Raw genomic sequence first — 22,343 nt, forward strand, 5'->3', positions numbered from 1 at the left:
ATCGATTAAGTCCCGAAATTAACATCTTTATTTACATTTTTAAGGCGAGCACAAGACTTTTTACATCATTTTAGCAGGATTTCATGGACTCATTCAACTGAGGTGCAGAGATGTAGACTGTTTCTAGATTTCCTGAATTATTTTTTGTCAAATGTAAATGTTTCAGATATCCAAATAAATTAAATATACGACAAAACCAAATGATTTCATTTTTGACCAGCCTGGCCCTGCATGAAAATAAGACTGCCGTTCTTGTTAGATATGATTTAACTAACTCACCACATATTTTCTCAGTGTTTCATAGTCACAGATTAATTCGTGATCATAAATACCCATAAATAGGACCTGTCTGTAAACTAAAAATCTCAAAAAGAGCAACACAAAGGCGCCCCAAAAACAGTTTGTTTTTAAGGCTTTCTAACCCCAACAAACTACAGAAAGATCCATAAATCGTCTTTGCTTAAAAATATTTTTATTTTTTCCTGTTGGACAACAACTAGTGCAAAATACATGCAAACTGAAAACGGGAAACCGTGTAAGCGGACGAGGAAGGCTCGGTCCAAACGCTGGACAGCTAGCTAGCTAGCTAGCAGCAGCACGTCGAACTTCCCGGTGTTGATGTTCGGTTTTCTACCCCGCCGCCCTCCGCCGGCCCGTTTGCTTTGCTCAAAGCGGAACATAGCAGGCTGGTTCCGCACTCGCTAACCTAAGCAAAGCATACAAATGAGCCAAGTGATCCATACCAGTTCCCACTACATCCATTTAACCACATTCATTATTCAAGGATACAAAAGCACTCAGTCAAATCTGAGCTCATACACATATTCCCTCACTCCGCCCCGCCCGCCCCTCGACTCTGCTGCTTACCGCATGAAAGATTCATTCCTACCTTTTTGGAAACAATGCGTGCAGGACATTTTTTCAATATGTATGCCCGATTGCCCTTAAATTCTTCAAATCTGAGTCTGGGGAGGAAACGTTGGGATAAATAAAGGGTCTAGAAACGAAAATATGTTTGTTGTCAGTGTTCCTACACAGTCTTGAAAAGTCTGGAAAAATGTGGAACATGTTAGGTTTGGATAGGTAGGGAAAGAAGAAACGAAATATGAGAAAATGATTGATTTTCCAGACATTTTTCCTTCTTCCAATGTCTGAAGACAAAAAGACACATTGATGCAAATTAAATGGCTGTGCTTCATCTTTGATTTGCTGCATAATGCCTTGATTTCAGCTTTGCTGTTTGACTTAATGACTGAATCCATACTCATTCAGAAATAATGAGGGGCCATTTCACTACATGTTTGTTCTTCACAGCTTCAATTCAGGCAAAACTGGCCATGACAGCAGAAAAATAAAAAGACTAAACAGTTTTTTTTTTTCAAAAGTAATGGATCTAAAGCTCAGAAATTGTCTTTAAAAGAACCTGCTTCAGTCTAGGACAGGGGTCTGCAACCTTTAGCGTCTACAGAGGCATTTATTTTCGACATAGAGCTCACTTAGAACCCCAAACGTTACATGACTTCTTGAATAAGACAACTTATAATTTTATACTAAAGAAAGTGTGTTAAAAGACTCAGCATTTTATTTATTTAAGGTTTTCAAATAATGAAAAACCTCATTTTGCAAAAAGAGGATAAATACATTTTCTTCTATAGGCTGTTGATATTTGTGAAAAAAAGAAGCAAATTTTCAAACTAATTACAAGAAAAATTGATAAAAAAAATATGTTACTGGTACTGCGACAGACTGGCGACCTGTCCAGGGTGACCCCGCCTCTCGCCCGGAATGTTACCTGGAGATAAGCACCAGCAACCCTCATGACCCCATTAAGGGACAAGGGTGTAAAGAAAATGGATGGATGGATGGATGGATGGATGGATGGATGGATGGATGGATGGATGGATGGATGGATGGATGGATGGATGGATGGATGGATGGATGGATGGATGGATGGATGGATGGATGGATGGATGGATGGATGGATGGATGGATGGATGGATGGATGGGTGTTACTGGTACTTGTGGAAATTCAGTGCAGTTATTCCATGAAAAACTTAAAACTTGCACTTGCTGTTACATCTGTAGTTAAAAACTTTAGCCGAGCTATTGTGGAGCCGTACGTTGCCGACCCCTGTTCTAGAATATTCCATTCCTATCTTGACATGTCCAAGATTTAAAGACTTTCGAATCTTCAAAAGCAGACAAATGGTCCAAATTTACACTCTGAAAACCAAAAGCCATGTCTTGTTTTGTTTTTCAGAATCAGAATCAGAAGAATTTTAGTGTCAATGTCAGAAAGACAACGAATTTGCAGTTCTAGTTCCAGTTGTTTTGATTAAATTGTTTTTGTTTTTAAAAAAAAAAAACCTACAGATGATAAGAATAGGCTGGTTCAAAGTAAATATTTTAAAAATGAAATATAAAACTGCATGACTAAAATTTGAGTCCTGAAACGTGGAATATTTAGGGGACAACGTGTAGGGACCCTGAGTTTTTCGCTTCCTTGTACGACTACAACTGATTGTGAGTCAGACACTAAAAGTCGTTCAGTCCCCCCCCCGGCGTAAAACCGCATCCTACAGTCACCACGGTCTCACTGCATCTTCCTCAAAAGCACAAAGAGTGTATCGCTGACATATAAAGATGTCAACACGACTGATTGATCCAGACGGAACATATTGACACTGGGATTTCGGAGTGCAGTCTGCTGAGACGCTGCCTGGCTGTCTGAAGACATTGTTGACTCTGTTTTGCGCTCTGTGAGTCGTTTCGTCTGCCTCCGTCAGGCAGCAGATTTGCACCGGAGCAGCGTCAACAGAGGCCTCTCGCTCCATGCAGGTTACGGATCAGTGCCATCCGAAGTTTTGCCCCGCGAGCTGGTAGAAGCGCTGGTTGTGAGGCTTGTAGAAATCCCTCAGTTTCCGGATCACCTCTGGGTCTATGGAGACGTGTGTCCTCCCTTTTGTCTTCCCCAGACAGTGGGGTTTACTGCTGCCTTCTGGCTTTTTTAGGCAGGGAAATCCTTTAGTTTTGTTGAAGTAGAAGTGCTTGTCTGTGACGATCCTCTGCAGGCCCAGAAAGTCCTGGACTTTGCCCAGTTCTCCAGCCGGGTCAGAAATGAGTCTCTCCCCGCTGACCAGATGGATCTGATTCCTGGGGAACCAAGCCAGCCAACGCTCCATGTGTTGGGCGTAGAGGCCGATCCACAGTGGGCTCCACAGAGAGTCAATCTGACCTAGAGATGCAGGTAGGGAGAAAAGGGGTTGGTCATTATGTGGGAATGTTTTTAGGCTGGAGTCTGGACACGGAAACATTTGGTTCTAGTCAATGGCGTGGCCGAGGTCAAAGTATTTGACTTCTACAATTGCTTCCAGGCAAACTAATCCAGACGGTAATAAATGACTCTGAGAGTGTAAAATGAAGGTGTTGAAAATGTTGGATTCAATATACAACCATAGAGTGGTCTTGTACTTTGCAATATAGTAGCTTCTTTTGGTAGCATTCTAAGGACCTGTTGGCAATCTAGCCAGGGATCGTAAGAAGATTTGATTTAATAAACAGTACGGATTGACCTTAAGTTTCTTTTTTTAAATGTGGTTTTCGTGAAAGTTTATGAGCATACATAGCTGACATAGTTATGTTTACAATTATGATAGTTTGTACAGTGTGTAGCTCGCCAGCCACACCACAAAATGTTCCCATCCATTCTAGCTGCTGAATAAAGTAAAGCGAAAATGTTGTAGATAATTACTGTGGATAAATACATCATATCAAAAAGCTAAACACGTTTTTATGTGGATTACAAGCTTTGTCATGTAAACTGAACATTGAATAAACTCAAAGCATACTTGTGGTGCGGTTCTTGAAGGCCAGGCTCTCAAAGGACGGGATGTCGGGGGTCTTGGAGATGATCTGCGTATAATCTGATATGGCTCGCGTCACAGGGTCGCGAACGACCACTATCAGCTTCACATCCTGCGACATGGCATGGACTCGCGCTGGCGTGTCCACTGTGACGAAGTACCGGGGCGTCTTCTCCATGACGATCTGCCCATCAAGGGCTTTGGGCATCATACTTCTGGAGGTAGAAGACAAAATAATTTAGGTTAGACGACTACTTTGAAAAGTCTGTACATCCACCTCCACTAAAATAACAGGTTTTTGAGACCAAAGGGTTGAGAAAATTAAGAATTTCAATATAACATTTTTGTTTTGCACGTTAGTGTTTTTACTAATTTAGCTTCCCCTAAATAAATTTATCTAAACGCTAATTTACTTAGCTGTTTTGTAAATTTTCAGTTGAGTAAAGTTTGACATCTGTGTTGAAGTTTTGGCTATTGATTATTAATAATTCTTTGGTCATTTAGTTCAGATGTGCTCAAATCAAAGTCTCAAGTTTCCCACAACTTTAAGATGTGTTCCTGGATGGGAATGAAATGGTTGAATTACTTCCTAAACATCCAAAGTCCTGCTTATGATCTAATTACTTAACTCAGTTTAAAGTTTGAGTCAAGCAATTAGGCTTTCTGATCAAAGCCAATTAGGAAAAACCAGCAACAGAGTTAGCAAAATACTTTCAAACTGAAACCAGGAGTGAAATGTCTGTTCCAGAAAACAAATCTGGCACTGTTGAGGGCCATATACAATGAAGCAACACAAGTGTTACTGACACATAATGAGTATCAGCATTGTTGAATTTAGCAAATTAGCATTATCTTCCACTAAATAGCATGTTTTTAGCATTAGTGGAGCTAATGTTTATGAGCGGTGCGTTCAGGTTACTGCTACTAATGTTTTAGTTCTTGTTCCTGACGGATACCTCTGCCTATTATTTATGTCAATTTATTTACACAAATTTCACATTAACGTAAATGTTGTAAATGTTAATTTTACATTAAACGTGAATTTTGTATTTTAAAATACTATTAAATCTGGCTTTACCTCATTTGATGAAGTTATATTTACCATTTCACAGAACTGGAGTGTGGATCAAGATAATACAAGTTTTTTTCTGTTGTAAATTTGTTCAGTATGTAGTAATTAGTCAACAGTGAGATCACCCTCATGTCAGAGCGTACACCCATCCCCACACACACACACACACACACACATGGTCTGCCTCATACAAACCCACACCCGATTATTCACTCTGACATTCATCATACAAAACACATGACAGCATGAGCCGTGACAGGGCATCGTAACCCTGACCGACATCCAGATGAAAGCAGCGCAACACAAGTACAAAGAGTCTCTCCCTGATCCCGTCCAGCGCTGTGCTCCTCTGTCTCCACGCCAAAGCCCAGCAGATGGGATTCATTTAGCAGTAAATGACTCCAGAGGCCCTGCAGGACCGGCTGGAGGCTCGGGGACATCTGCCAGCACACCTGCCATACACCTGGTCGGCCGGCCGAACACGCACAGCTCTGATTCAGCATCTCAGCTCGTACGGACGGTAGGCCCCGCCTAACATAACCTGGACTGCTGGATGTAGCTTTCAAACCTTTTCCAAAGAAATTGTTTGAACAATATTGCAGAGAATGGGCAAAAATTTAATTCTTGGAAGATTTTTAAGGCAAAAACCAACGACAAAATAAAAAGTTTCACATAAGCCAAAAAAAATAACATCTTCATGGTCATTAAGTCTTAACTTACTTCTTACTTTATTTAACTCTGTCCATCCCTTTGTATCTGGGGTAAAACTAATGCAGCATTTTGGGAAAAGAGCATCAAACTGAATTTTAAAAATGGTGGTTGTCGTGTGATTGTCCGTTGCTGTTTTGCCTCTCTAGTACCTGGAGTCATCATCACCATGACAACAAACAAACTACAGAAAATTCTTTTGACTTCAGTAAAACAATCCAGAACACAGGAGGAAGTCCACAGAATGGCTCGCAGTGACTACTTTGGAGTGGCATAGTCAAAGTCTGGAGATGCAGTGACATAAATTCAGACAGGCTTTTTTTGTCATGTTTGAAAAACATCCAGTGAGACTCAATTAGAACAATTCAACCCAGGGAGGCAGCACTAGTTATCAAGTTTAGGGTGCAAATTACTTTTTTTTCATTGTAGGAATGTGCTGGTTTGAATAAATGTTCAGGTTATTTTTGTCTGACTGAGGGGAAAACATTTTACCACAGCACTGTAAATGATTTAGTAAGGGAGCTTTTCATGTCCTCTAATGGCAGATTTGCTCTAACAAAGCTAAAAAAATAAGACAAGGTCATAAAACTGTGCTGATGTTAGGATTCAATGTGTGACCCTGTGACATTTTTTTTGCAGGAATCTTTGGTTTTTGTTGCTTTGTCTTAAAAAAAAACACCTTGTTTACTGTTTTACATATTTGAAAGAAAAAGTTTTTAATGAATTTTGAATGTGGCATTAATAAAAGAAGGACAAGCAGAGAGCACACACACACACACACACACACGTAAGCTGATAAGAGCCAGGACAGGATGCTCTGGCAGCGTTCTGCTGTCAGCTCAGGTTTCAGGTGCTCCTGAAACACAAACCTCCCATCAATATCTTCTCCCTTCAAATCTGACAAACACACACACACTCACGCACACAGCGATTCCATTTGATCAGATGAGTGTGAGGCAGTTTTCACCGCCGCTTAGCCTGAAGACTTCCCTTTTAACTCTAATAACCCCGAGCAGGAGGAGCCACGCAGTCTGTTACACACACACACGCACACACACCTTGCATGTGCAAGGTACACACACACACACACACACACACACACACAATGCAAAAACACAAACATACACTCATTATTCACTCATTAGTCAATTGCTCACTATCTTCCCTCGGCTCTTCCCGTGGACCCATTTCTGGTGGACACACACATAATGAGAGGCATTTTTAAAAATCACACACAGTCGGCAGACTTAAGAGGTGGGTGTGATGGAGTTTTACCACAGCCTATAAAGGCAGCCCGTCTGCGTGTGTTTATGTATATGTGTGTGTGTGTGTGTGTGTGTGTGTCTCAGATCTGTTGCTGTGAGTGTTTCAAATGAAAGGGGTGGATGACTGATGAAGGAATGATGGCAGTGGACGCAAACGCGCCTCCATTAGCAATCTGTTTGCGAACAGCCTCAGAGCCGAGAGCCCCCATACCATTACCTAAGCACAAAGAGCTAATTACCGCCCCCCTAAGAGCACCATCAAAAGAAAATGTTCCTTATAAATATGTTTCTGCTATGAGCTTAGCGCACGCAGGCCGCGCTAATTGACGGACAAAATAGCCGTTAGCTTGTCGAGCAACAAAAACGCGTCTCCCACTCCCGGCATAGAAAACGCTTCCAAGCTTGAGGACACGTCTGTGACTTCAAATCCATTCACATGAAAACACTGTGTTGCGTAACGTTTACTCAGCAACACAATGCAGTTTGTTATTCGTGTGTCGGCTGCGTGTCACCGGAGCAGCTCGTAAAATCACCTGCCTTGTGTGGGTGGCTTTGCAGCGCCTTAGCAAAAACATTCATAACATACTCTTGTTCGCCTACAGCCATAAACTTCCAACGTGTTTCATTATGATCTTACGTCATATGCCAACAAAAAAGGAGCACAATAAATATGATACTTCACTCAAAAGAGGGTAAAAATTTACAAAATAAAAACTAGTAGCATACTTTTTTATTATTAAAAATGACTGTGTAGGTTGCTGTGTCGATGTTGATTTTTCAAAATGACTAAGCAGAATTTAATTATATTTTATCAGCATTGAATGAGCAATCGATTCTCCCCAATGGGAACTTTAATTGCCGTACACTTCCGCCCCAGGAATTGCGCCACACAAACATGATTAAATCAATAGTTTTTACTTAAGGTAGAAGTTCTTGAAATCTACTCGGTTATATGAATTGTTACTTTGTTGGCATACTTTTTTTTTACACAGCTGAAAACAGAACATTACCAGATACAGGAGGTGATGAAACGCAAAATGTCAGGGTAACATCAGATCTTGTGGTTTTGCCACAGCAGTGACCTCTCCTGGACTTCATCTGTAAAGTAGGACGTAAAGCCTCCACTGTGTTTTGGCCGACACGCTAGCAGGTCATCTGGAGGCACCATGTGTCAGAGAAAGTCAACTCCCAAAACAGGGCAGCCAAATTAATTGGCAGTTTAAATTCCAGCTTCAGCAGCATCTCCGTGCTCCTCGTTTACTGCTTAGTGCGAGATCAAACGTACAACATGATGGGCAGAGGGATTATCCAGCAGCTTACATTAAGCCTCTGCTTGCCTTTGAGGAACCTCTCTTTTTGTCGTTCATTTTCCAATATCGCAGCGAACCTCCCTCGTGAGTTACCTCGAGCCAGCCAAGGCCATGGGCTATTGATCCTACAGTGTGGGGGTCCCGAGTGTAGTCGTGGAGTTGGGTGGGATTACATGTGTTTATACTGGGAGCGTTATGATGGGGCGTATGAAGCGAGGAGGTGTTAGTGATGATGGAGGTGTAGCAGCGGCGGGGGCTCAGCTGGGACCGGAGAGTGGCAGGTGGAGGCTGAGGTTAGCCAGATCCCTCCGGAGCCCCATCAGTGGCATGCTGTGTCATGTGATGTGTGCCCCGTCTGCGTCTGTTAAAAAATGTGAAGCAATTACTTTGTCCATCACTAAGTCCGTTAGGGCATAGTTGGTGGCGGGGGTGGGATTCAGTTTATCGCCGATATCTGTGTCAGGAATGAAACAGCAGCCAATCAAATTACATTTACTCTCCACACCCGACCGCTGGTTTCTGAGAAGATTATGAGATTTGCGTTTGTTTCCTTTTTTTCATACATTTGCATGAGTGTGTGTTATGGGGAGAACCACTCATCCATTTCCTCTGTATGGGGGGACTATTAAGGAATCAGTCCATTGTGGCTGTGCCCTGTCCACTTCCAGGAGACATCCATCATACAGGGGCCCCCGGTACACACCCCCACACCCTGCACTTTTGGTTTCCAAAGCCCCAGGGGAGGGCCTTAATGAGGGCCGGATAGCTCCACCCGTCTGGGCCTTATGGTGATCACCATCAGTACAGTACAGTGACACGGCGAGTAGCTAGCACCTGAACCCCAGCACGGACATAAGTGATAGTCTACGCGACATCACATCTGTCGCTTAATCACCTAGAGGATTAATAACGCTTTGAGGTACGTATTGGCAAGAGGCCCCACGTCATATCAGAAAATGCTTTCACACTGGCCGCTAGTAACTTATTTACTAGCAGATTTGTAATCTTCTCCGATTTGGACGCTAATTACAATCTATTGTTCAAGCACAAGCACACAAGAATGTGTTTTGCGTAGCAGAACAAGGTCGTCAACGTATAGGTATGATTTTTAGATCTCACAGGAGGGTATATGGAAACGTTCCACTGGAGCAACTGAATTTGAAAAGAAGAAAATAATCAGCTCAGATTTTTTTTACATACACATACAAATATCTGAGCAATTAGAGACAAACCAGGCCCACAAATAATACCAACAAACCCCAGGCCAAAGAAAGTAAATGGGACACAAAAAAAATACATGACATTGTTTTTCACAAAGATTGTTTGAGGTTTGTCACCAAAATCCCAGTTGAGATTTGATCAATCTAAGTAATTCACATTTTAAACAGGAGATGAGAAAATACAGTACAAACAATAAAACAGCTAATTCGTTTTTCACAAACTTTGGTGAAATTATTGGCCAATTATTATATTGTGACATTGCTTGCAAATCATTTATATCTTATCCATCATTCTGGCATTGTGTCTTTTATTCCAATTTTGCCAGATAAATGATTTAAAGCTAAATCCCAGTCTCCCAATGTTCTACTTGAGATCGACTGAAAATTCCTGGCAAAGAAAAAGGCTGTTGAAGTCGACACACCCATGTTGCCCCTGCTGAGGTGGTCGTATACCTCTAACCACAACTTGTAAGGGTTAATGGAAGATAATATGAGGCAATAAAATGCAAAGCAGCTGGTTAGTTGTAAATCTCATCCTATTGGTTCCACAATCCCAGCATGATCTGAAAGCATGATCCATCCATCCATCCATCATGTCAATCAATCCATCCATCTACTGATCTATTTGTCTCTCCATCCATCAATCCATCCAACATGGCTTATGTCAACCAACTCATATCGAGTGTTTTTTTTTCTACAAGATTTTATGTCATTGTGACTTCTTTGAAGTAACACAGTAAGTCAAATCTGTGCCTGTACCTCAGAGTCAATAATATATTGATAAATGGCGTTGTGCCATAAGAGTAGAAACAGTAGCCTGAGTGTCTGTAGAGCATAAATCATTCTCCCTAATGTGTAGTGTCCTGAAACCAAAACACCTTCGCACATCACTTGCAAGCGGGTTTGTACAGGTATCTTTGATTTACATATTTGTACAGAGGCTGAATCAAACCCCAGCCATAACCCATCTAAATCCAAACCTAACCCCAAACCCGGATCAAAGACATGATCTCCTTCCACATGACATGCTCTTGGTCCCCCTAAAGACTACCGGTCCTCACAAAGTCAATGGATTGTTACAGCCCAGGTTCTAATGATGTACAAACACAGGAAGACAGACACACACACACTTACGCAGAGGGCCAGCTCTGATGACAGTCCCCCGGGTTGAAGCAAAGGTCAGCAGAGATGTGTGAGATTGAGGTAACGCACACTTCACCTTTCTCACCCCCAGCTCACCCAAGCCTTATCTCGTCTTCCTCCGTTTTATTGACCTTTTTTCTTGTCAGTCACCTGTCATGTCACCTCCGGTTAGGAAGCACTCATAAGCAAGAAACGAATTTCCACCTGAGTTTCAGTGAATTCCTGTGTAGTTGTGCTGAGGTAAAAGGTTGTGTGTAATATGAGCCCTTTGGGCCTATGCGAGGGAGCCGGGGCGGTTATGCCAACGTAGGATAAAGCTTCCTCCTAATTGTAACAGAAGCTGAGCTGACCAAAGCTAACCGCCCTAATGCTGAAGTCACCCCAAGGTCAGCATGAGGAGATAACACAATCGATCCCAGACAGAAAGGGGAAGAAGGAAACTTCCAGTGCATCTTGGGGGCCGTCGCAGTGCTCTTTTCAGATTAGATCTGGGCTTCCAGTGCCATTAGTGGATCTTTGTCGGGGGCTCTGATCTCAATTGCCCCGGTGGAAGCCAAATGTTATTTTACTCTCAAAGAAAAGAAGAGTGATTCAGGGGAAGATACACTGCTGCTGGTCCTCTTTAAATTAAAGCAATGGGGTTTGCGAGATAATCTACTGGCACACAGAATTCAATGACTCAGTTTGCGGTACAGCTGAACTTCAGTTGACCTTTTTATCCATACCGCCTTAAGAAAGCATGTTTATGTCTCGGAATGTTCACTTTTATATTCATAGTTTGTCATAATTGATATACAAGCGATATTTACTGAGTACATGTTTACTTCTACATGTCAAAAATTAAGTCATTCGTGCCATTTGGCTTTGGTAAAAGACCATAATCCGTTTCTCCCCTTAGCGCTCGACTCTTGTTTTTGTTTTAGTTGCATTTGCAGAATGCCCTGCACTATGGTCTGTTTCCTGCTTCTAGAGCAGGAAACAGGTCTGCTCCAAAGCAGACTAAATGTGGATGCATTTGGTCTCCGGTCCAAATGCATCCACATAAGCATTCGAACTGTGCCAGAGTTCACTTCAAAAGTTCACTGTTTTGGTTGGGATCAGAGTTTGATTACACCTTCACACCTTCCCAAATGAACAGGACTTTCTAGAGAAATTAATTAAAGTGGGCTAAACAGGGCTGCTTTGAATTCACCCCTAGACATTTTGGTAATAGCAGACATTTTGAGAGACCTTTAATGGTGTGTAATCCAGATTAAACTCCAAGTAAGTGCTTGGTATGCACACTTGACACGTATTATGATTGTTGACCGAAGCTTTCTGCTACCTACAGAGCAAGGATCATATTGACAGCCCTTGTATTTTCTGAATTAGAGGACATAATTTGGGACCTGGTAATGACAATTCTCAGTATTCATCCATTTTGTCAACATTTTTGACTAAGTTTTGTGCCTTTAATATTATATTTTCAAAATACTGAGTAGGACAGGAATGTCCTCTATTCATTCTGATTTTAAAAAAATGTCAACCTTATAGTTTAGCCCTGATTATTATTATTATTATTTTCCCCTTTGGATTATTCCTGTCATGTTCTTTTAGCAGTGTGTTGGTTTTCTTACTCATTCTCATTAGTTTAATTTTCTGCTATGTAGGTTTGCTGTTCATTCCCTTCTTTAGTAAGTGTTATGTTTTTCTTAGTGTTATGCTTCTTGTGTATTTGTACTTATTTTCTTAAGATTGTGATCAGGCCTGTTTCTCAGTTTGGCTTTTGAAGATCTGCCATGACACCTTAGGTGGGATGTTTGCATTGACTGAAAGTTTTCAATTATCAACATTTTTACTATACATGTTGTGAAGACTTTTGATTTTTTTTCTTTCCTCCTGCTACTGCCTATTACTCATATTTCTGCAGTTGAACATAAAAACTAATGTAATATTCAGCAGGAACAACTTTTAAACTTCATTTTTTTAGAAAATGCAAATATAGTTTCCATTTCACTTATTTTTAGTGTTAGTATTAAAAATGATCTATGTTTAGTGTTGTTTTGTTGTTGTTTTTTATAACCTCAGAAACAAAGATGTGTGTCCTTTGTCTGCCAGTGTGTTCAGGGCGTGGGCCTCGTGTTATGAAGTGGTGTGAACACATCATTAACTCTCAGCGCAAAGTGACCCAGAGTCAGAGGTCAATTGACAAAGCTGACAGTGATGTCAAGTGGATCAACACACAGCGAGGCCCATCTGGTCTGAGGGAGAGACGGGACAATCTGCTGTCACACACGCGTATGTACGTCACTGAATGTTTCAGAAACATCCGAGACATTCAGTTGAACACAAAATCAACCGACAGAGTGGCTCCAAAGGATTTTTAGTAGTCTCAGATTTTGGGGCATTTCAACAAAGCGTTGCTATACTGGTATTGTTTTGGTTCTCATAAAATATATTTACTTCTGGTAGCTTCTGTGGCAAACAAAGCAATGGAGGTCTGTCTACTTTCTATATCATATGGTATTTAACAGCTATCCATGCTGTAAATTTAGTGAGTTCACCCTGGAGTCGTACGTTTTCTGTCATCTGATACAGACATCAGTCAGACAGTGTTTGAATGCTCCTCTCATACAATCTGCTGTATGGGATTTAGTTCTGTTTTCTTGTGTGAATTTAAGATGACAACACGAAAAAGGGAGGTCAGATAGATATAGATCATGTCAGTTATAGCTGATTTCTACGGAATCCCAAAAGGCTCATGAGTTTTTAATTATTTTTTTTACAACACCTCGTAGCATCTAATAAAGTTGAAAACACAATAGCATACTTATACATAGCTGAAGTATGTAACTTTTATAAAAATATGTTTTTTACATATTTGTTAAAACTTTACAAGAGCTTGATTGACAGCCGTAAGACCCTCCTCCTTACTTTGATTGGTTGTTTCTGACCAGAAACAGTGTATTTTTGCAGATGGCAGAAGGACCACAGAGAGCAAGCAGAGCTTGATTTTTTTTTTGTACAGATTATCTTGTCTGTCTGGACATAGTGACAGTTTTAGCAAATGTGTAAACATATTTTTTACAAAAGTTATACATTGCAGCTTCAATTAACACCATTCAAATTTAGCCATTAATTCTGTATTGAATGATGTTTTGCTTGATGTTCAAGAAACATCAAGCAAAATAATTAAAATCAAGCAGAATAATTAAAAAATAAACTGCAGAGTCCATTTCACACTGTTTCCTGAAGAGTAGCGATATCTTAAAATATTTTTTTTTTAATCCCTGGTGTTTTTTAACAAATTAAAGTTGGTCTTGTTTAGAGCTATCCAGGACTGCAGGCTGGGCTTTCATCTGATCCAGTGAGTACAAGTTGTTAATTTGGCGCATCTAAATGTGAAAATGAGAGTCAAGTTAGTTTTGGGCTTAAAGTGGCTTAAAATGGTGTGTTTAAAAAGCAGAATACATCAAAAGCCCCAGATTATCACATTACCAAAGCCATGAAATGTTACGATGTAACTAAAGGAACAACGTATAAGAAGTTCCACGTTTGTTTTCTTTCTGCTCAGCAGTGGGGTTGTTTGGCCTTGGATCTCTCCTCTTAATGACACATTTGCTCAGTTTATTTCTTGTTTTACAACCATGAACACAGACTTTAACTGAAGGTGGTGCTTTCAGTTGTAGCTCTTGGAGTAGTTTTGGTAGTGGCCGGCCACTCCTGGGAAGATTCACCCATGTTCCATGTTTTCTTTGCATGCGGTTGGCTGCTGGCTCTCACCATGTGTCGCTGGAGTCCCAAACCCATGGGAATGACTTCAGCTTCAACTTTGCTGCTTATCTTTTCTTGGATGTCTTTATGTGACAATGTGTCTGCTTTTTTTGACAGATTTAAGCCTGCTTAAGTTGTTAGTTTCTGTTCAAGTAATTTCTTGATTCTCCAGATCCTTGCAGTAATCAGGCCTGCTTGGCTGATCGATTAGTTTTTGCCCTAAGGACCTGGTTGGTTTAATTAGCTTGTTTATCCCTTAAAAAGTGGACTTATTTATTAGGGGGGGGGGGGTTGTTTTGTTTTTTTTAGTAATAATCTGAAACTTTTATGATTTCATGTGTTTCGTTTAGGGCCAGGTTGAGCCCTGTACGAACATATACGCTGACAATAACTTGATTTCTCTAGGCTACATCAAGATTGTGAGCCAAAAATGTTGATTTGTTGGAAGATTTACTTCAACTTCAAGTCTTGGATACCGAATGTTAAGAAGATTAAAAATGATAAATAAAACGGTCTAGATGTTTTTTGTCTTTTCTAAAAAAGTTTCTTATAAGAACAGGATTATTTCTTGATGGTTCCAGTTTGACGTTTCGCCAGGTGGGACCCTCATGGTTTCCCATTTTGCTCCTTTCTGCTCCCATTTAAAACCCCTGAGCAAAACATTAACCATTGCATATCAGTTTTTTTCCCTCTCTCTCTCTCTCTCTCCCTCTCTCTTTCTCTCTGTGCGTCTGAACATAAATTACATTGCATTTCCACTTAATGTGGTTCTAGTCCTATTTTGGAACAGATGGCTTTTATGAACCCTGGTCAAACCAAAATATCTCCAAACAACCTTCGTCTGGTAGAAAATTGTTTTTGAGCTATGCAACCACATTTCCATGCGGTACAGTAGATTGGAGAACGTTTCTGTAAGCTCTGGTTGTCAAATTTCTTATAAACATACCCTGGAAAGTGTACAAATGAGTGTGCGGTTGGTGGCGAAAGGTCCCGTGACAGGCGGCTTGATTTCAGTCCAGAAAAGTTATACCTGAGAGAACGAAGAGTCGAAAAAAAAGTCACCCTTTTAAAACAGAACCGTTCCAAACTTTTAGCTTAGACGACTGTCCTGATGGGCTTTGTTAGTTTCAAATAAATCTCTTCTTACTATTTTAATTTGAAAGAGAAGTCAGCATCTTAAGATTTTCCGCATGACATCTTTAAGATCTTTGTACAGTTATCCCAAGTCTAGCGGCATGAAATCCTCCAGTCCACACAGTTGTAAAAACTTTAATAAAGCATTTAAATCTGAGGAAAACATTTTCATATCCCCCTTACTATCTCAAACAGAACTGAGTCTCCATGTGTGCTTTTTCGATGAGTTCCAAGTTTTCATTGAGCAGGCCGAAAGAAGAGCCACATGACAACAGTAACATCTGGCTCTGGCTTCAGAGATGATTACTCTGCTACTCTCGGAGAACTCATCCAACAGGCCTGACTCCGTGGCTCTCTGTCTCTCCATACTGTACAAACAGGCGCAGACCGCCCAGCAGGCACACACACGCGCGCGCACACACACATATCTCAGGCACAGATTGGCAAAGCTGCCAGATGGTGGAGCCTCACTGTCACCTAAACCACAATAAAAGAACTGCAGATAATGTAAGGGTATGTGTATCCACAGGAGAAAGAGGGGAACATTTTGAACAGCAAAATGAAAAGTGCCCAAATCTTGATTAAACCTCATGTAACACTACAGATATTTTAATCAGTTTTAGCAGTGATGCTAGCAAAGGTCTGCCATCCCACCCCCCACCACACAGCTTTTATTTATTTATTTATTTATTTATTTATTTATTTATCATTTTTGATTGTCTTTTAAGTCCTAAGATGATGGAACAGACATTAAGGTTAAAAGTTAGTACACTATTTTAAAAATCATAGTCGCAGAGTTTTGTTGGTTTTAAGTCGCCATTTTCTAGCATATCTGATCAGCTAATTCTACACTTGAAAACTAGAATTTACAGACTGCAAGCAATAAAAAAAAACATGCACAATTCTATAATTGAAAATCAGAATGTTGAAGTAAAGGAAACATATACTATAATTGAGTATACTAGAGCAATAATTTAGCTATCCGTTAGGAATAACAGCTAGCAAAGGTCGGCCAGTTCCCACCCCCCACGACACAACTTTTATTTATTTATTTATTTAATTAATTTATTTATTTATCTTTTTTTTGTCTCGTGGGTCCTAAAATAATTCATTTCTTACTATTTAAGAAATGCTCTAGTTGTTGTTTCTAGCAGTTTTTATTGGTCCTCAGCAATAAACATCCCAAGGTGGATATACTACAAACTTTTTATATATATTAATTTGAACAAAAACACACTTACATGAATCGCCTGAAAGACTGCTACAACTTTTTGTTTACTCAAGATTAAACCTGCTGCCCCTATCCGTCTGCCCACTTAAATAAGAAATAAAAATCCTAGATATACCCCTAGGTTCTAGTCTAATCTTTTTTATGGATGGAAAAGTGCACTACAAACCTTTTTTAAAAATATATATATCGTATATAAAAACTTAATAAAAGTGAACGGCTGAGATGGATTCCGGTGTTTCGCGTGCATACCTGTACCAGTCCAGTCCGCGTGCGTAATGCCGATCAAAGAAGTGCGGCTCGGACCCCAGAGCGCGGATGTCCGGGTGGAGCCGCAGGAACTCCAGCAGAGCCCTCGTGCCGCCCTTCTTCACCCCGATGATGAGAGCCTGGGGCAGCCTGCGCGCGGCCGTCCACTCCTTCCCCGAGCTGTTGGTCTCCGGCGCGGGGTGGCCGCTTCCCAGCGCGTCGCTTCCGTTCCCCTCCTGCCGCCATCCCGACGCCTTCGCGAGGAAGTCGCGCGCGGACGACTTGATTTCAGAGTTCTCCGCGAGTTCCGACTCGCAGCCTCCAGTGAGAAGGTAGACCAGGGAGAAGCAGATGATGCTCAGAGAGGAGGCGATGGTGAGCCGGTGGAAGAGCCGCCGCAGGTCGGTGCTCGGGGGGTGGAGGTGATGCTGGCTGAAGTGGTGGTGGTGGCGGTGGTAAAAGGTTGCCATCCCTCGGCTGTCAGTGCCACATGGCCGGCCATTCTACCGCGAAGTTCAGCTCACATCCTAACTCCTGGAGAGGCTCTCTGTCATTGCGCTCAGCTGCTCTCTACCTCCTTCATGTTGTGCGTCTGGAGCGCAACGAGCAGCCCCCCTTTTCTCCCGCCTTCCTGCGTTGACTGAGCCCCAAAAAGTAATTCACCCAAACTAGTTTTTTTTTTTTTTTTTTTTTTTTTGTTGCGATCACTTACTTGCCAAGATGAGAGAAAATAAAACCGTGATATCCGAGCTGCGCTGCCGCGTCTTTGCACTTCGCTGGATTACTCTCACGAAGATCCGCATCCAGGCATCTCTCTCTATCTCTCTCTTTCGCTCTCTCTCTCTCTCTGCCTCCTCCTGTCTTTCATTCTGTCTCTTCTTCCTCTCCTCTCGGTTTCATTGGGGGGTCATGGCCCGAGGCGAGTTTAATTCCATTATTATAATATCAGGCAGTCAGTCCTCTGACTGAATGAACCGAGTGCGTAAACCCGCTCACATGTGCCTTTGTCTCGCTCGTCTATAATGTGACTTTCAGAGCTTTGCAAACATATAACATGCCAACTTAAAAAAAACACACACACAAACTCCGACATATTTCTCTGAAATTGCATCAATAAAAAAGTGGAGCATGATCTGGGTTTCAAAATGTGGCCACCTCTTCATCCCTCCACGAGAACTTTGGATTCTCAAATGGATGCAGGTATGCACTTTGACTAGGCAGGTCTAGCACATGAATTTGCTGCAAAGCGTCCTCCAAAGCATGTTTATGTACCACCACCATGTTAGATTGGGCTAAATAACTCATCATTGCACAAAAACATATAATGGAATGGTTTAGATCAGAGCTGCATGCCTGTCAGAACGGGTTAGTAATAATTCAGGAAGTAGATAAACACTTTTGCTAGTTTTAGTTCCCACAACTCCCAAGCTATAGCCCCAAAAATGAGTAAATTCCCGGCCAAAAACAAAACAAAAAAAACACTTGAGGAACTGAAATTGCTCATGTAATGTAGCTTATCTTATCTGAATGCTTGTATATAAAACTAAAACTGACTTGTTTTTAGTTGTTTGTTTTGTGTCAAAAAATTTTTTTCAAAAAATAAGAAAACAAACATTTTATTGCCCAAAATGCAATAACATAGCATCCCTTCATGTGCAAATTGACAGTATATTTTGTACAGATTTGCTTTAGTTGGGACTAATTCTCCCAACTAAAGCATGAAGAAAGATGCTCTGAGTGCATCTTTCTTGAAGCAAATGGCCTTTTTTATAGACTCTGTGTACCCCAGTTAACAATTAATCAATTCCTGAATTAGCTCACAATCATTTTAAGAATCGAATAATCACAATTAACTCGATTAATCACAAATAATTTGATTAATCGTTTGAGCCCTAGTTTAATTTGATATTATAATTAGTGGTTATAAAGTGAGGAAGAGTGAAAACATCTTTGCAAGACTCTGCCAGTGCCTGAAACTCTGAGATTTGTGCCTCATTAAAGCCAACGCAGTGCCAGTGCATATGATAGATGGCTACATAAACACCTGTGTTTATGTGGCCTTATTGGTTTAAGGTTATTAGTGCCATTTGGACTTGGGCTTATCGCATACAGCTGACACTCTGCACTCTAAGACCTATGGCATAATTGGCTTAGTAATCAGTCAGTATTAGGCTCTGCCGTCCATCTGCCAATTGTCTTCTAATCCTGACCTCAGACCACCCTGTGCACGCGCCCACGTTAAGTAATCATTCACAAAAATCTCCAAAATTCATCATCAAGAAGGACACTTTTTCTATTGTTGTGGCGAGGAAATAGGGGCAAGTTGGTCAAGTTTGCTGATTTAAATCCATTTAAAAGGTTTGTATGCATATGATGAGTGTTTGCTTTAGCGCCTGCACCAGGAGACGAGCAATGCAATCCTCTGATAGGGGAGCCATGTCTGCAATGTTGCCTTTTATTATTGCAGAGTGTGGAGCTAAGGTGAGGGTAATAGCTCATAGGAGACTCATTAGTTCTCCAACACTGACACTCACACACACGCACACACACACACACACACACACACACACACACACACACACACACACACACACACACACACACACACACACACATGCACTTTATGTTCCATTTGGCCTACCCCTGTCATTATCCTGGTGCAGATGTGACCCGTCCTGTAAAACCACTGCATTGTCCTGCGGTGAATAAACACTCATTTTCTAAAAAAAACACACAAAAAAACAAAAGAAACAACTAATATAAACTAATATAACGCTCTGTGTTATTTGGCCTCTCCTCCTTCCTTTTTGCTGCTGAGGCAGAAACAAACTGCCGTCACAAACTACGAGATTTATTTGTAATGTGGTACATTTACATAATGATGCAATCAATTTCTTGACAAGGAAGCCAAATTTGCATCTTTTACGAACGTGCTTCACATACCTAAGTTAAGAGAAAAAGAAAATATTTTGTGGTCTGAACATGTGAATATTTAAATATGTCAACATCAAAAAAAGAAAAGAGCAGGCACTCCTAAATGGAGGTTGGATCTCTACTGTGAGGGGATGGGTTAGGGTAAATGAGCTCCAATCCAATTCAATACTATCACATTTAGAGATGATTTATAGCTGTGTGTTTTGCTGCGATAGTCAAAAAAAGAAATGAAATCTACTAGTTTTTCTTAATAAATGAGATTAGTGTTTTGTTGGCACTTTGCCCTGGGCTTTTAGTCGAAACTTCAAACCCTGATCAAGGTATTTTACAAAGTTAAGTGTAAAAGTCCTGGAATATTCTCACTTGTAGTTGGTTTACTGACTGGGATTTTTATGTCAACTATGCCACACAGCCAACTATGACCTGTATCATGTGATGCTGCCTTCTCGGTGTGTTCAGATTTAGTTTAAAACAAAGTTTATGAAGTAGGAGAATGACTTTTTTCTGTTACATTTACAGCAATATGGTAAAAATGTAACATGTTGCATCACAACAGAAAGAAAACACACTAACATTAGGCTAGCATTTAAGCTAACTGCTCTGCGACAGCATGAGTAACAGAACAAACTGTAGAAATAAGGCTACGTTCACACAGCTCAATCTCGATTTATTTATTTATTTTTTGATCAATTTTTTTGCCTGGTAGTTTTTACTACTAATTAAATGTGACCCAAATCAGACTTCTGTGTGAAAGTTTTACCCCAAAGTGAATCACAAGTGCAGAAGAAGAATGTCAACGTTTCCTTCTCAACAATTGCAGACTATGGCACAGTGAAGAAAAACAGCAGTAGTTTTTCTCCATTGTGAACACCAGAGGTCATGTGCTGTAACCCAGGGTCATAAGGGCCAAACATAGACGCACAGAACATTTCTAAACAATGAGAGCTGACAAACAGAATCAATTTTAAAGTTGATTTGTTGGCTGTAGCAAACTTTATGGACAAGCAACTTTTAACAGACTCCAGCAAGTGTTTCTGGAGACTTTTCATCCATTCTCGTTACCCCCCCCCCCCCCCCTACGCCCCCATGTAACAAAAATCAGATGGAAGCAGAATTTGAGTTAAGGAGTTCAGCCTTAGAGAAAATAAGTCTGGGGTTGTGCTGTGGTGGTGCAGTGGTTAAGCACAACCCACATATGGAGGCCTTAATCCTCGACGCAGCTGTCGCAGGTTTGATTCCCGGCCTTGGCGACCTTTGCTGCATGTCTTCCCCCTTCTCTCATTACCCACTTTCCTGTCAATTAACTATCAAATAAAGGCCACTAGAGCCAAAAAATCTTTAAAAAAGAAAATAAGTCTGACAATCCCAGTCATGGTGGATGCTAACATGGGTGCATAGAGTGAAAAAAACAGCACTGACAAGAATGATGATTGACTTCAGAATTTAAACCACAATATTTATTATACATAATGTTTATTTCATTGATTTCTGTACATATTTGCTACCATTTTCTGTTGCTTTAGCCTCAGTTATCTCCCATAGCAAAACAATAGTCCTTCAGATTAGTAACAAATCTACTGTTGCTCTCGCTGAAATGCTTGTCTCTCACTCTTTGCAACATGCGTAGTTGCAGCCTGATTAGGTAGTTGGAGCTTGATTGGGCATCAATATGTGTCTTGTTTCAACCAAAAACAAAACTGAAAACGTGGTTCCCACCGATAGCTTGTGTCCTTTTTCCCCTACAATGTGACATTTATGACTTTCCAACTTTCTTCCGTTACAGCTATAGATTGCTCTTCCAATTATTTGCAGTTTATTTTACTCCCCAGCCTCCCTCCATGGATCATCGGGCAAGGTCATCAGGTGAGGCTGTGTGTCTTTTGTCTGCAGTGGCCCAGCAGATTGTTCCGTGATGAAGTGGTCGTCTATAAAAGCATGACCCCCCGGGGTCAGGGCCAGAGCGGAGACGGTGATTCATTACCCAACATGGAGGGGCAGAAGGGGGTGTGTTTGGGTGGGTGATGGTGCAAGATGATTAATAAACTCCTGCATCACAATGTGTGAAATGAAGAGCTTTGAAAGTATCCAGCCTGTCAAATGTGAGAATGAGTCACATGACGTTTCTGATTTTCGTTTCCACAGGTTTTTCCAGTACGTGCCGTCAGTTTTTAGTCATAGTCATGGCGCGGTTGGAGCTATTTACGAGCCGACAGATTTGTCAGCTGGCTTGACTGAATCCTTCATCCCTGCCTGTGGTGACAATCTAATTAGAGTTAAATAAATGGGATATATAATCAGACTTAAATTACAGCCATTCGTCACTCAGTGGAGGACCTTACACCTGTGAGTCGGTCGCGGTCTCAAACTAAAGAAACACGCCTGACTCCGTCATAAATCTCAACACAAAGAGATGAAATCAACACATCCGAGAAGCATTACTGAAACCATTGTGAGATTCCTGTCA

General features: G+C 41.0%; 1 protein-coding gene across 1 annotated transcript; it reads right to left on the reverse strand.

Moving 5' to 3' along the window:
- Nucleotides 1–2,361: 2,361 nt before the first annotated feature.
- Nucleotides 2,362–18,483, reverse strand: hs3st3l (heparan sulfate (glucosamine) 3-O-sulfotransferase 3-like). The gene is made up of 3 exons (XM_008437757.3): nt 16,949–18,483; nt 3,849–4,078; nt 2,362–3,235 (listed from the first exon to the last, which is right to left on the reverse strand). The coding sequence occupies exons 1-3, from the start codon at nt 17,413–17,415 to the stop codon at nt 2,847–2,849; spliced, it is 1,086 nt and encodes a 361-aa protein (XP_008435979.1). The 5' UTR covers nt 17,416–18,483; the 3' UTR covers nt 2,362–2,846.
- Between the last annotated feature and the right edge of the window lie 3,860 nt (nt 18,484–22,343).

Source organism: Poecilia reticulata, chromosome 19 (genome assembly GCF_904066995.2).
Source record: "Poecilia reticulata chromosome 19, P_reticulata-male-v2, whole genome shotgun sequence".
Classification (NCBI taxonomy): Eukaryota; Metazoa; Chordata; class Actinopteri; order Cyprinodontiformes; family Poeciliidae; genus Poecilia; species Poecilia reticulata.

Bases quoted from the DNA above. Each gene is read 5' to 3' on its own strand.
- hs3st3l (XM_008437757.3), bottom strand. From the start codon at position 17,415: ATGGCAACCTTTTACCACCGCCACCACCACCACTTCAGCCAGCATCAC. The intron at 4,079-16,948 runs GTATGCACGCGA...TTCTACCTCCAG, and splicing joins CGCGGACTGGACTGGTACAG to AAGTATGATGCCCAAAGCCC. The intron at 3,236-3,848 runs GTATGCTTTGAG...CTGCATCTCTAG, and splicing joins CTTCAAGAACCGCACCACAA to GTCAGATTGACTCTCTGTGG.